At 34.9% G+C, this 16,310-nt stretch overlaps 1 protein-coding gene across 1 annotated transcript in view; it reads left to right on the top strand.

The window, feature by feature from the left end:
- Positions 1-16,310, top strand: part of Roe1 (grpE protein homolog, mitochondrial Roe1) — a 44,099-nt gene that overhangs the window by 16,098 nt on the left and 11,691 nt on the right. Inside the window, exons 2-3 of the mRNA XM_089087518.1 lie at positions 13,224-13,386; positions 14,868-14,981. Of these exons, the coding sequence (XP_088943644.1) occupies positions 13,224-13,386; positions 14,868-14,981 (277 nt within the window). The remainder of the gene's footprint in view (positions 1-13,223; positions 13,387-14,867; positions 14,982-16,310) is intronic.

Here is a 16,310-nt window from a genome sequence, read left to right as displayed (position 1 = left end):
CTATAGTATGGTTTAAAAGGCTCCGAATTTGAGCCGGATTTTGTTGCCTCGTCAAATATCTTTAATCTTTGTTTCTCCTGGTGTTTCGCCTTTGTCATAAGTGTTTTAGCTACTTGTGCTGCTGACAAAGGAACTTGTTGTTGTCCCTCTGGTTTCTTTACTTTTCTCCATAATTTCTCTTTTAAAGAGGTTTTTCTTGACGATGGCCCAGGTTTAGTGATATCGGTTTCTTTAGAATAATTATCAGTGTCACATTCTGTTAGCTCCCGTCTGGTAGATGGAGATCCGTTTGTTCCAAAAGCCATTTTTGTGTTAAGACTGTAGGTGAGTCTAATGTATAAAGATCAGATAATTCATTGGTTTCTTCCAATTTTTTTTCCTCTGTGGATTTTACCCTTGGTTTATCACATTTTAAATCCTCAGTTTGTGTTTGGTTTTCTTCCTCGCTAGTATCTAATGAGCATCAAATATTTCCACTTTTCTCTTGTTTGTTGTGTAGAGTTTGTAGCCAAGATCAGGCTAAATAATCCTTCAACTCTTCCCAACTTTTTTGTCATCAAAAAGGTCATAAAATTTATATGGTCTTCTGATATATACTGGTGAAATTGTTTGCTCTATTTCTTCGTCTCAAAGAATAGGTTCTGTTTTCCACGGTATTGGAAAATATCACTTTTTCATTCTATTATGGTGTACTACTTCTTCCTTTTCCTTATACTGAGGCTTTAGAACATATGTTAAGTTATTTGGTAGAATCTTTAAAATCCCGTAGTGTCCATCCCATTTTGGTTTTAACTTTTTTGTTCCTTCCAGGTTAGTCTTGTACACATAAACCAAGTCTCCTAAACGGTAATTTGTTTTATTGTTGCTTGTTCGGTCATATTTTTCTTTTTGTTCTGTTTTCGCATCTTCTAGGTTGTCCTTAACTTGTTCCATAGCTTTTTTCATTCGGATCACCATCTCTTGCTTATATTGGTCTAGGTTGTAATATACGGTATTCTATCATTTTGTGTTTCATCCAAACAAATTCTAAGATATCTTATATGTTGAAAAAAAATAACATTTTTTTTAAGGAACTTGAAAAACCTGTATCTATTGCAAAGGCTACAAACGTTAAATGTTTATCCCAATTTTCTTTTTCCTCTCTTTTATGTATTCACATCATGTAAGCTAATTCCCTATATTTTCGTTCAACCTTTCCATTAGCTGCTGTCATGTACACTGAAGTAAACCATTGCTTCACATCTAGATATTCTATAGTTTCGTCGGATAATTTGGCTCTAAGACATGGCCAATTGTCACTTAGGAAAACTCTAGGGAAAATCCCGTGTTCCAGAAATAGCTGATTGACCAAAACTTTCGCAATGGTTTTTGTCTTTTCATCTTTAATTGGAAAAGCGTATACGGTTAGTATACGCGACTACGGTTAGTACGCACCTGTTTCCTTTCCTGGAAACTGGTAAACTTCCTCCTGTTCCCCAAATGTCTATTGACATTAATTCTCCTACCCTTGAAGGGGTGGGGTGTTGACCTAATTGAGCCCTAGGGGTCCTTGGTGGTGACGTTTGTTTGGCACACTCTTAGAAACCTTGTACGAAAGCCTTTACTTTTGAGTAAATTTTTGGAAAATAAAAATTTCCTTTCAGTTTCCCCATAGTTTTTGCTTCTCCCATGTGACAGCCAATTGTTGCATGTGCTATCTGTAAAATTTCTCCTTCCAGAGATTTTGGAATTATTTTGGAATTAATGGAATAATTTTAAAGTCATTTTTTCTATATTCTTGCGATGGTCTATGATATCTTACCAAAAGATTTTTACTTTCGTCAAGATCAAAATTATCTAAGTCCTTTAAAAAATGTTTAAAGTGCTCTGGCAGTTCCGTTCCTTTTGATAAAAAGGATTTCATCGCTAAACAAAAATCATCTTTATCTTGGTCATTCGAAATATTTTCATTAGATATTATTTCTAGCCCTTCCAGTTTGTTCTGGATGGTTGTTACCAAATTTCCTTCCGTATCTGGATTTCGTGACAAATAATTTGGTAAAATTTTTGTACGTCCCTTTCTATAATATTGGGGTATATGAATATTCTTGTAGGCGCAATATCCACCGTGTCAGCCGGGCTGAAGTATTTTGCATCGAATGTAGCCAAATTAATGATTTTTGGTCTACACGTAAAATGAATTTTTTTCCAAGTAAAAATTATCGAAAATATTCTGTAAAAACTACAACTGTCAAACACTCCCTTTCAATTGTCGAGTATTTTTTTTCTGCCTCCAACAGTGACCTGTTCGCGTATTGGACTATCGATTCTACTCCTTCAGAATCTATGTTTAATAATAAGACCCCTATATCGTACCCCGAAGCATCTGTTTGCAAACAGAAGTCTTGTGACAAATCTGGTAGTTTTAGTATTGGTGCCAGTAATAATTGCATTTTTATTTCATTTAGCGCTTGTTTTTCGTCCGTTGGACCTTCAAATTTACCTGATTTTTTCAAAAGGTTTGTCAAAGGTTGCGCTATTATTGCATAATTTTTAATATATCGTCTGAAATAGCTTAACAACCCACAAACTGATCTGCAGCCTTTTTGATCTTTAGCAGGCTGTAAATTTTCTATGACTGTACATTTTTCTGAGTTTGGTGAAATAGTACCTTGGTTTATCAGGTGTCCAAGAAAAACTGATTTTGTTGCTATTAGTTTTAACTTTTCGGGTTTTAATTTTAAGCAAGCTTTTTCAACCTTTTCTAGTATTTTTATAAGTCCGACCAAGTATTCTTCCAGATTTTCATTAAACAAAATAACATCATCTAAATAAGCCAAGGTATCTTTTTTCCTTCCTGATTCGTTATCTTTTAACACCAAATTCATTAGTCGACTAAAACAATTTGGACTAAATGATAAGCCAAAAGGCATACGTTCGAAAGTGAATGTTCTTCCATCGTCTAAGATTACTGTAGCTTTATGCTTTGTTTCTGCATCTAAAGCGATTTGCCAATATCCTGCTATTAAGTCAAAACTAGTGTAATATTTTGAACCTCTTAACGCGTATAAAATAGTATAGATTCTTGGCAACTTCATCACGTCCTTAATCGTGAAAACATTTAGTGCTCTAAAGTCTATGCATAAATTCCAAGTGTTTTTTCCTAGCTATTACTGGCGAGAAATACCGATCACTAACTGTTTCTTTAATCATTCCATGATCTTCCATTTCTTTTATTTGACTTTTTATCCACGATTTTAAATCATAAAGAGTTTTATACTGTGTTTTTTTTGATTGGAGGGCCCTCTGTGGATATCTTGTGCGTGATTAAGTGAGTTAATCCGTAATCCGCTTTGTGTCTTGCAAAATTTCATTTAAAATCCCAAAGAATATTTTCCACCCGAGTCTTTACGTTTTCCGGTAAATGTTTTAAATCAAATTGTTGCAAAAAATCCGTTTTCGACATTCCATACTTTTCTTGTGATTGAGGTTTTAATGAGGATAAATGTTCGTGGCTAGTGAAGTTTACGCTTAATTCTGGACTGTTTATAGATTTTATTTCCGAATTTGAAATCCTTTCTACTGATCCAAGTTCTACCTAGTTCAGTTTTATTTTATTGTTACTTATATTTAATAGTTTAAGGTTTATTGTAGTATATTTAATGTGTCCAACTTGATTTTCCACAAAAACTATCGAGTATTCTTGTGCAGTGTATCGTCCAATTAAGGCGTGCATTGTTTTAACCTTTTTTTCTTTTACTATTAATGTTGCTAGGACGTGAGCTGTCGTTCCCCCTTCTATGGTGATTTTTCTGCTTATTTGTAGGTTCTAATTCGAATCGTCACTTTCGTTATCTGTTGTTACGCAAATTTGACTATTATTTTCATTTGCATGGTTTATGGTTATTGTATCGGATATGGGTTCCCATACGATCCCATGTTTTCTTATGGTATATACTTCTAGAATACAAGGAAATGGTAGACTGCTTACATATCATTGCTGTTACTGTCATTTCTTTATCCCCTGTTCTAAATTTCAATGGACATTCTCCCAAAATTGTCAGCTTGTGCCCTGTCACTGAGGTCAAAGTATTCTGGCATCTGCTTACGCGATTTTTGACACTAGGAGGAAACCTCTTAAAAACTTCCTCTCGAATTAATGATTTAGATGCACCTGTTCTGTTCTGTTTCTGTTTTTATAATAGCTATTTCGTCCTGTTTCTGTTTTTTTCCTACCTGTTTTTCTTCTGTTTCTGATTTTATTTAAGTGATACGAGAATGAGATATTTGAGAATTTTGAACTTGCAAAATGATTTTTAAAACATAATTTGAATTTGTGTAGAAGCGTGGTTACCTCTCATAAGATTTATAGAATTGGAACGTAAGTAAAATGATGGAACTCGCGTATCAAATAGTGCTACTTGCTAGTTTCAGTTAGGTAGAATTAGGCACTAGGAGTCAGATACTTGTAGGTATTTGCGTAAGTGTTTGCAGTGGTGGGTTTAGGGAGGGCCCAACTCCCCCCTCCAATATTTTTCCTTACACCCTCATTCCTTACTTTTTTTCTTTTTTTTTCACTCCTTTATTTAGAATAAGTTTGTCAATTTCATCAATTATTGGTACCTTTGTTACATTGGGTCCCCCCAAGATTTTGCTCATTGGTAGCCTTGTCACATTAGGCCTCACCAAAGATTTTACTTTAGATCCGCCTCTGAATGTTAAGACTGTAAAGGTGCAGTTTTATTCCACTAAAACGACGTATTGCTTACAGTATATTATTGCATCAATTGAGCAGGAAAGTTGCACAGCTACTGTCCAGGAGAAGCAGGATACAAACAAATCACTTATTACTGTGTATCCTGGTTCTAGTGGTAAGGCCTCTGTCTCCTACATTACATGGGAAATAATTTGCACCTTTAGCCGCGAGAACTTTAATCTAACTGTTTTTTTTATGGAATTTATGCTGCTAAATAACATAGACCTGCTACGATTACCGTTCTGACCTATACATGATAAATACCGATTATTAATTTGTAAAATTCTCTTAAATGCTTAGTCAGAGAGCAATGTAAATGTATTGAAGTCTTGTCCAGTAGAAATATAAGTTTTTGCTAGCAAATCTTTATTACATCAACATAACAAGATAGCCAAATATACTTTTTCTCATGTTACTAAATTCATCTCTAAAATCAATAGAAATCCTTTCAAAGAAAAGTCTAGAGTTGAAACTAGCTGATTTTCTGGAAGGGACAAATTCTTATAAAATGCTGATATACTTTTCTCATTCAGTAGGATACCAATCTTCTCGCGAACACAGTATTTTTTACCATACAGCAAAAGAAATTCAAAAAATTAACACTAAGCGGTGAATTATTTCATTTATCTGTCTCATAAATACCAATTACAGACAAGCTAATTCCCGTAAAAATTAATATTGTGCTTCAAATGGTCTAAGTTGGTATGAAACCGTAGTTGGGATATGTCATTTTGCTTTTATTAGCAGACAGATTCTTTGGCTTATTGTGTCAAAAAAACAGTTCAGGAGGCAATTGGTCCCTTTCCCCCTAGTTATATCAGTGAGGTAAAAGAGGTCAGATATTTGGGTGGAGGTGAAATTTTTAAAATAATTGGCTACTGGAAGGTGCTTCTAATTTTGTAAAAAATCGTAAAATCAACCTTTGTGCTAAAAAAGCATGATGTCATCTTCTGATGACGACTTGGATGTTCTAACTAAAACTTCTAAGCTATCTCTCAGGGTATCCCATTTGAAAAAGGAATCACAGAAAGTATCAGGTGCAATTTCTGCAAAGTGTCTCTAAAGGCTAAGTGAGTCTCTACCACGACATTTATATACCATCTTCAAAGGAAGGATATAATTGATGTGCACAAAAATAAAGTAGGTGGCTGGTGCAGTAAATTACAAACCCAAACCAACTCAAAAAAAAAAATATATCAAGTCAGGCTGCTGCCCTAAAGAAAGCTCCCAATAGCAAAGCAAGTGACACAGAGGATAATGAATTAGTGAAATATAGAATAAGAAGAGTAGGCATACGGCCATTCCTTATTTCTAATCATAGGCAGCGCGATAGCGCTGCCTAAGTAAAGAACGATGTGGGCACAATGTTTTGTTTTTTGTTTTTTTCAAAACTTCGTATCACAACCCTCGGGGCGAGGGTTTTAAGTTATGCCCTGGGGGCACATAAGAACGATGTTGGCACACTGATCATTTAGTATTTTTTCCCTTTAGAGCAGGGCACTTCATATGAAAAGGGTCGTCGTAGAAACTTCAAAAGGGGCTCATTCGATTGGAAATCAAGAGTTCTAGTGCCCTTTTTAATAGTCGAAAGGGATTTGAGGGCAAATAGCCCCCACCCCCCACACCCATCGATCCCCCAGACATCCAATAAAAATGTTGAGATAGCCATTTTGTTCAGCGTAGTTGATTTCCAGATATAGAAAATGTGTTTTTGAGGAGGACACTCCCCCACAACCCTCTGGGCAAGGGTTTTAAGGTATGCCCTGGGGACAGATAAGGTTTTTTATAGAAGGCGTTGTCATAGAAACTTCAAAACAGGCTCTTTTTATTGAAAATAAAGGGTTATGGGAGAGTGTCCTCCTCAAAAACATATTTTCTATCTAGAAATCAACTACGCTGAACAAAATAGCTATCTCAAAATTTTGAGTGCCCTTTTTAATAATCGAAAGTGATTGGAGGGAAACTAGCCCCACCCCCACGCCCATCATTCCCCCCAACACATCCAAACAAAATTTTGAGATAGCCATTTTGTTAAGCGTAGTTTATTTCTAGATAGAAAATATGTTTTTGAGGAGAACACTCTCCCATAACCTTCAGGGCAAGGGTTATAAGGTATGCCATTGGGGCATATAAGGTTTTTTATTGAAATCTTTTTCGTAGAAACTTGAAAAAGACTTCTTTCGATTGGATATTCAAAGGGATAGTGCCCTTTTTAACAGTCAAAAGTTATGGGATAGAAACTAGTCCCTCGCTGACCCACACCTTTTCCCAAACACATCCAATAAACATTTTTAGTTTATTATGTAGTTAAAAGGAGTTAAATGTTCAGGAAATCAGGTCTTGATAGATGACAACCCCTCCCCACACAACCGTCCGGGCCAGTGTTTTAAATTATTCCCTGAGGCCGGAAAAAGCTTTTATTGAAAGAGTTTTCGTACAAACTTCAAAAGGGCTCATACAATTGGGAATTGAAAGGGCTAGTGCCTTTTTTCATAGTTGAAAGTGATTGGATAGCGACTGACGCCCCTCTCACGCCCACCATTTTCCCAAACATATCCAATCAAAATTTTGAGATATCCATTTTGTTCAGCGTAGTTGATTTCCAGATAGAAAATATGTTTTTGAGGAGGACACTCCCCCACAACCTTCAAGGCAAGGGTTTTAAGATATGACCTGGGGGCATATAAGGTTTTTATAGAAGGTGTTGTCGTAGAAACTTCAAAAAAGGCTCATTCGATTAGAAATTCAAAGAGCTAGTGCCCTTTTTAATAGTAGAAAGTGATTGGAGGGCAACTAGCCCCCCCCCCACGCCCATCATTCCCCCACACACATCCAATCAAAATTTTGAGATAGGCATTTCGTTCAGCATGGTTGACTTCCTGATAGAAAATATATTTTTGAGGAGGACAATCCCCCACACCCTCAGGGCAAGGGTTCTAAGTTATGCCCTGGGGGCATATAAGGTTTTTATAGAAAGCGGCGTCGTAAAAACATCAAAAAGGCTCATTTGGTTGGAAATTCCTAGGGCTAGTGCCCTATCTACTAGATCGACAGTGCTCGGACGGTACCTAACCCCCTCTTACGTCCAACTTTTCACCAAACACATTCAATGAACTTGTTGAGGTAGCGATTCTATTAAACGTAGTTTTAAGTTCTGGAAATTAGGTCTTTGAGGATGACAACTCCCCCACAGCCCTCAGGGCAAGAGTTGTAATTTAAGGATTCTCCGAATCCTTCCCATTATTTCTTATGGAAGGGATGCTCGTATAAACTTTGGAGAGGTCTCATTTGACTGAAAATTGAAAGTTCTTGTTCACTTTTTAAGAGTAAAAAGAGATTGGAGGGTGACTAGCCCCCCCCTCCCCCTCCTCCACGCCCTAAAATTATTCGGTAAAAACTTTGATGGAGAAGATTTTTTAAAATATTTAAAAGTTCTGATAACAAAGAACTCCGGCGCTGATAGCACCACCTAGGGCCCGGGGGGTATGAGCTTTAAGTTTTTACCATGGGCATTAAGGAGCCTGGATGGCTATTAACCGATGAGAAGGGGTTTTGTATGGGAAGAAAACATAGGAAATTTATTATAAGTACTCTGTTGTGAGGTTAAAATAGACATTATTAGATAGATGTAAAATTACTTTGTCACCCAAAATTTTATTCAGGTCAACTCCAAAGAGCCGTGATTCCTTTGTGTCAGCAAGTGAAATGGTCTAAACCCCCTTATTGGAGCTATTTTTTCAATCCATTCATTGTTGTCAATCGCTGTCCACAAGTTACGAAAGCTGTCTATAGTTCATATATATGGTTTTTATCCAAGAGGTAATCGTATATACTTTGAAAAAAACCTCATTCGATTTAAACTGAAAGTTCTAGATCTGTTTTTTACAGTCAAGAATAATTTTAAAGTAAGCACCCCCCCCATGCCATAAAAACTTAAAACTTTTTCAAATAAAAAATTAAAAAAAATTAATTTAAAAAAAATTTCAGAAAAATATGTTTTCCGACTAAATATACAGAACACTTTAAAATCAAGCTCTGCACACCCAAATGCTGTCTAAAATTAAATCACAAAACGACCAGAAGGTACGATTAAAGAATAAATGAAACCCAAAACGAACATAAATTAAATAAACAATCATAGCAAAAACATACAACAAGTAATAATATAAATAAATAAATAGATCTTAAAGCGAGTAATGCTTAGATTGAATATGAAAATCAAGCTTAAAACGAAAACAAATATTTTGCTATTAAAGTATAAATGAAACTTAAAACGAACAGAAATTAAATAACAATCGATACGAACAAACATACAATATATATTAATGTAAATGAATAAATAAATCTTAAAACGAGTGAAACTTAAATTGAATATGCAAATCAAGTTTGAATCTAATGAAAATAACCACAAACAAGAGTTTGGGTATCGCCTCACTGCAGAAGCCTAAAACCTACTGCGTCGTTGGCACTTTACTGAAAACAATTCTTTCATTAATTAAGATTTTAGGGAATAAATATTAGCATATGTATATTAAATTGACAATGCACATTTTTTTTCAGTAAACTCATTTGATTTTTTTTCATATTATATTCTGGCTTTTAGAAAGCATAGGGGTTTTGAACCCTACTCATATAAATTTATGCTCGTTTTGAGTTTGACTCTAATATTTATTTTAATTTTTGTTCGTTTTGGATTTCATTTATTTATTGATACTGATTTGGGGTAGTTGTATGCTTGGTAGATTATATGATAGTCCAGACGCTTTCTTACTTTTGTTGAAGATGACTTCCACACATCAGGATAGAGTGGAGGGGAAAATGGTTTGGAGGGGGAAATTTTCCCCTCCCAAATCAACTGTATGCTCTGCTTAAATGCTAATGACTTTGAGCTGACTGCGCAATTTCATGCTGAATTTTTTTTTTCCAAATGTCTCAAATAACTAGTATGTATTATAAACATAAAAGTATATTTTTGGAATGGGAAAATGGAAGAAAAATAACCATAAAGAAAAAAATGAAAGCAATATTTATGTGCGCAGACAATTTTTCGCCCCTATATTAGAAAAACTGCTCTTTTTTGTGGAAAAAATGCTCCAAGAGTACTAAGTTTTCTCAAAAGTGTTACTGCCACAGAAAAGCACTATCCATGGCAAGTGTAGTTTTTTTTATCAAAAACAGCTGTTTAAATGATTTTTGATCAAAAACAACTGTTTTCTGTTTTTGTCACAAAATAGATCAGGAACAGAAACATGTCTTCTGTTTTTTGTTGACCTGTTCTGTTTCTGTTCTGTTTTATTCAAGCCCTGTTTATTTTTTTTCTGTTTCTTCAGAAAAACAGAACAGTGCCCATGCTTAGTTTCGACTAGTATTATAGCCTGCTCTAAATTTTCAGGTTTCCGCGATAATATTAGTCTTAATAACTTTTTTGCTAACCTTTGGGTAAAAGTATGTAGTTGTACATTCTGTACCGTCTTGTCATTTCCTCCGTTTCCTAATTGTAAACACACGGATATAAAAATTTTGTCAGCATATTCCCTGATACTATTTTAGGTGTTGAATGTTAATACCTCGGTTCTTTGCCTCTCGGAGATGCTTGTCTCTATGAATCTTGTTTTAAAAGATTCAATTAGAGTACTGATGCTCTTTTTCCTTAATTGCCTCAAAATGTTTAAGGGCGCTTTCCTTTAATCTAGCTGCCACGCATTGCTCTTTGACCTTATCCTCAAACGATTCAGTTAGTTCGTCGAAATTTTTTTATTTTTCTATAAACTCATCTACATCTGAATTTCCCGCGTATTCTGGTATAATTTTTGCAATTTCAAGTACTGTTGTCAGGAAAGTCATTTTTTCCTCTGGTAAAGCCATCTTATTTCAATCTACTATTTTTATCTAGCCTTCTCGACCCAGTTTTTCCAGCGACCACCAGTATTTGTAAAGTTGTTGTGAAGTTGTTGTGAAGTGTATTTTATGGTATTTGGGTGTTTGGTATTGGGGTGTGGTTAATTTAGTAAAAATATATTAAGACGCAAATACAAAGTTTCAAAATACCACTTTTTATTAAGATAAGGAACATATCCTGCCAAGTTTCTGTTTAACGGGAAATTGAGAAATTACCACTTCCTAGCATTTACGTGGGGTGGTTCCAGGAAGATGTGGTTGACAAAAATGTATAAAAGATACATTTTATCGGAAGATTTAGACTGATACTAACTTTATGCCGGACTGACCTCTGGTCCGTTGTTTTTAGAAATATCTCGGAATCTTGTCTTATCATTGTAAGTGTCTAAGTATCTTATTTTATATTATTGTAGTTTCTGAGACTTGTGGTCTACTTGGGACAGCCAGTCCCAGTAGAATATCTATATCGTGTATTTTTATGGTATTTGGGTGTTTTAGTCGTAGATGCCTTTATTCTCCCTTTATAGGGGAGATAAACTCTGGCCCTAAGGCAATTTAACTTTGGTAGCGTGCCTTAGGCTATGACCGAACTAATGAGGCGTACCGACTGGGTATGTTTGAGGGGCTAAAGGTAGATCGTAGAGAGGTTGTTTAAAATACAATACTTTTATTCAATTTACACATAATAATTACAGATATAGATATTCTACTGGGACTGGCTGTCCCAAGTAGACCACAAAACTCAGAAACTACAATAATATAAAATAAGATACTTAGACACTTGCAATGATAAGACAAGATTCCGAGATATTTCTAAAAACAACAGACCAGAAGTCAGTCTGGCATAAAGTTAGTATCAGTCTAAGTCTTCCAATAAAATTGTATTTTTTATACATTTTTGTCAACCACACCTTCCTTTAACCAACCCACGTAAATGCTAGGAAGAGGTAATTTCTCAATTACCAGTTAAACAGAAACTTGGCAGGATATGTTCCTTATCTTAATAAAAAGTGGTATTTTGAAACTTTGTATTTGCGTCTATATATATTTTTACTAAATTAATAATTAACTAAATTAGAAAGCTTTACCACAATTGTTTTCTTTCTTTTTTTTCTCATTTTGCTCTGTCCTTTTCAAGTTTTTGTAGATGGGTTTTCAGTTAATAAATAAATAAATAAAAAAACAAAAACAAATATAACAGACAGAAAGAACTGTCAAGATGTCAAAATAGATTTTAAAAAATATAAAAACAACAGTTAAAACTCACAGAATTAAAAGGGAATAAATTAAATACAAACCCAAGGACAATTTAGTCTTATGATTAATCCTTACAAAACCTAATTTAGGTTAAGTTCTAAATTGGCATTATTTAACTAGGTCTCAGTCAGTCCAATCACTTGAAAAGCAGATAAATTAGAAATCTTGTTTGAAATTAAGTCCTTCACAGTCCAAATGAAATGTAAGCAGTTTTTGGGGTAAATGTCTTCTTACCTTGAATTACCTTAAATCATACTTGCTAGCAATGGGATGAATCCTGGTTTTGCCAGTTTCATTGATGGTAGTTTCAAATCATACGTTTCACTGATGATTTGAAAGCATCCACACCTATAAAGGTCACTGCATTCTCACTAAGAGAGTTACATTACTGGACAACTCTATTGATAAAGAACTTGTTTCTCTGTCCGGCATGCTTGTTTTTCAAAAAGCTTACAAGAATGACCTTTAGTTCTTTTTGAATCTTCATGTTGTAAAGGGCCAGAGATGGTTTTATAAGTATTCAAAACCTTACCAGCTGTAATCACATCACCTTGCAATGATGAGTGAGTAACAGTATTTGATGCTTCTTGAGACATGATTAATAAGAAGCATCATAAAGGCCTTTAATGTATTTTGTTAACTTCCACTGGTTCAAGTACTGCTAAATCAGTCTTACTAATGCAAATGTAATACAAGTCCCAAAATTTAAACTTGATCAAACTATACTCTTGCAAAGCTTGATCATGACAGTTGAGGACCTGGTAGCGAATGCCCAATTAATTATACATGTCTAGTTGGCCTTGGCAACAGCTGCTCAGGCACAGATAGGAAAACTTAGTTCATTTTCAACCATTGCACCAAGGTCTTTTGTAGAAAGACCAACAGGTTTTGAGTCATGCTGCAACTGCATCCTCATACTGTTCAGATAGCTTTCTGGATAGATCCCTGACTTGATTTTGTGCCTTAGTATATTTTTGTAATAATTCTGATGTCTGCATTTCTCAAAATCATGTACAGAACAATTGGGATGAAATTATTCTGTGGTTTTTTGTATAACTGGATCATGTAAAACTTTCTTCTTCATTTGAGGAGGCAAATAAGAATGGTAGAGTCAAATGCAATATCTCCAACTTGTATATGCAGGTGCTTTATTTACCAATTGGCTTTTAGATTAAAGAGGAAGTATCTAAGGTATTTTCTTTTTTTTTGGACTGGAAGGGGGTCTTTCCAAAATTTAAGTGGAGTGAAGTCATGTCTCCAGGCTCTTATCTGAGCTGATAATTTTTTAGTTTTGGCTTTTCTTTTGTGAGATGTTGTACATGTGTTTTTCTAGGAATGTCATTGCACAGGAATCCCTCCGTTTGAATTCAGATGAGGCAACACAAAAACCTGTTAGCAAAGAAGATCTATCAGAAGCTGAAAAGAGGCTTACAGAGGAGGTGGAAACACTGGCCAAAGAAGCCAATGCTATAAAAGAAAGGACATTGGAGTTGGAGGTAGTTGTTGTTACTCATATGAACTTTTGTGCCCATCTTTTATGTTTATGCTTGCTTGTCAAAACTCGTGTGCACAGCTTGTTACAAATGTGTTATAATGTTAATTCTTTTCTTAAGTGACCATATCCAAAAGTTTCTAAGATTTTTACTGTCGTTTTTTATAAAGGTAGGTATGGTTCAGATTAATATTGTGGGAGCTTGTACTAGATATGTAGCTATTTAAAGCAGGTAAAATTCTTTTCCCACCCTTGGTATGGCCACACTTGTTTGACAAATTTGGCTTTGTATTTCAAAGAATCTGAGTTTTGTTGGTGTAAACACCTAGCTTGATGGCATGCATGGACCTACGTACTGTCTAAAGCCTGCCTGGTTATTCAACTTAATAAAATAAGCATTTAAGCTCAATTTAGTTATAGATATTTAGGCTTTCATATGGTTGTATTAATAATAATGTATGTGGGACCTGCATCACATCATTCCCAGGCTTGTTCATTTGTTTTAAGTCTTTACTTACCATATTCAGGTTATTTGGTGTTTTTGGTTCTATTTATTACTGACGTAAGATTGATGTGTTTTACCTTTCTGGTGGGAAAATTTAAACAAACCTTAGGCTAATGTGGGTCAGGTCGGGAGAAATTACTACTTGTTTAACCATCTGAAAACCAGAATACTGATAGCTAAGGTGAGCTCACATGCCATTTGCATGATACATAGATGCAAAAAGCCACATCTTTGGAAGGATAAGCTGATATTAGAGAGTTTTTCAGAGGAGGGAGATTCTGGAAACATTGAGGTAGATTTTTTGCCTTGGGGAGGATGTTTCCAAGAGGATTGTAAATGTAAACTCAGGCAAATAACTTCTACTTATTTGTTTCTAGGGGCATCCTCCCTTATGTACAGCTATGTCTGGAAACGCCATATAGTGTTTTCTTAGGCCCAAGCTTTGGCCCAGAATACCTTTATTTTTCGCTTAGTTGCATTATATGGTATATGATTATCTAAAATATTCAGCTTCCTAACGAGTTAATGTTCTACAATTATTTTACAGAAGACTCTTACATTAACACATGTGATAGCACAAAAATTTGGTACTAACTTTTTTTTTTATCTTAAATTTAATTTAAATTAAAATTCTTAACCCTAAGAAGCAAAAATAATAAAAATCCTTGAAGTTAAAATTTAAGCCTAAAGTTCTAAATTCTACTTGAAAATGGTAAGCACATGCCTGTGCCCTATCAAAATATGACGAGGGAAAAGTTTGTGTGAACCCCTGTACATGTTCAGAATTATGCTTGAACCTTTTTAAGAAAAGAAAGAAAAAATGTGAGCAGGATATTCCGTGATCTTTTTATCAAAAGCAGGACAAGTTATTTTTTGTATTTATAGAAAAAGTTATGAGAAAACTTTTCAAAAAAAAGATTAGTCATAGTTACAGCACAGTTTTAGTTTAAATTTTAACAGGTTTTCAATTCTTATTCCAGGATAAGTATAAGAGAGCTCTAGCTGAAAGTGAAAACATGCGACGGAGACTAACAAAACAAATTGAAGATGCCAAAATATTTGGGATTCAGAGTTTCTGCAAAGATCTTTTGGAGGTAATTTTGCTCTATTTCTGTGCTTTGGTTATATTCACAGGTGTAATAGAATGCAATATGTAAAATGCAATAGAATTATTAAAGCTATGTTTATATGTTTCTTTTAATAGGGATTAGATTGATAGGGCTTAATAGAGCTTAGAAAACTCGACCTTGTTTAAGAAAGAGGGAGAAAAAGAGTGTATCTGAGTGGGAGAAACAGGTACAAGAGCTATACTGCTTTGTATATTTACATCAAAAATGTATTTGATTTTTTTTTACTGAGACATTTGATTGAAGATTGTACTTTGATATACCCTGCTTCTCTTCAAAAACGAAAGGGCCGACCTGACGGAGGGCTGGCTGTCTTGAGCAAGTATAAATTTGAATGTTTGCGCTCAGATGATGACTTTCTTGCCGTTAATTGCAATGGTTTCGCTATTGTGAATGTTCATTTACTCTAATTATAGCGATCAGCTCTCGGAAGTAAGGTTCATTCACACACGTTGCAATTTGGACAAATGTGTAAATCAATTGCTCTATTCATTCCCACGTTGTCTCATCATAGGCAATTTCAACTGAGATTAATCAAGTTGTCGTTATCCCTGAGCTCAAATTCTAAATAAGATGTTACCTAATTTCCATGTTCTGCCAAAAAGTTGATACTTTACCTTTATATCCGTAGCTAACAATACCTAAAACATTGATCCTATTCTGTTTCCTGGCAAGCCTGTGTATTCAGTTTTAATTTTGAATGATTTCTTGTGTAGTGATCACGTTCCTTTTAACGTAAGTATACCAGTATCCAGTTCTCCATGTGCCTTCCTACGTTCTAAACGGTCTGTCCGGAAATCTTGAGATCTTACTGACATAGTACTTTCCTGAAAAATTGGTGTGGATATTTTGACTCAAACAAAAGCCTTTTACCAACTACTTCAACCTTATTTTGCGGTGATGGACAAGCCTCAACTTCGTTTACTGCTTAATCTACGTTACTAATAAATTGTTCCTACTGTTAGATGTGCTGGTAATGTACCTATATCTTTTTGAACGTCTAAAGTGAAAACGGAAAGATGTGGTTAGTCTCAAAATCCAATTTGAGTTAGGGCTTGTTCCCAGGCTAAAGTATGGTTGCGTATATGGCAAGAGTGTGATAGGCTTAGAGTTGGTGTTGTAAATGCCGTCCGTATTTATACGAAAAGAAAGTTTTGCAAAGCGCTCCGTGATCATGTTGTCAATATCAAAGCTGAATTGGCGGCAAAAATCGCTGACGATCCAAATTTGCTTTGGAAGTCTCTCCCCGGTCGATCTACTGTTTCTAGTGCTTTAGATACACCTGAGTCTTAGTGG

Source organism: Artemia sp. Qi Xiang Cuo, chromosome 4 (genome assembly GCF_049724085.1).
Source record: "Artemia sp. Qi Xiang Cuo chromosome 4, ASM4972408v1, whole genome shotgun sequence".
In the NCBI taxonomy this organism is placed as follows: Eukaryota; Metazoa; Arthropoda; class Branchiopoda; order Anostraca; family Artemiidae; genus Artemia; species Artemia sp. Qi Xiang Cuo.
The sequence above is the reverse complement of the archived record's forward strand: the minus strand, read 5'-3'. Positions and strand labels throughout refer to the sequence as shown.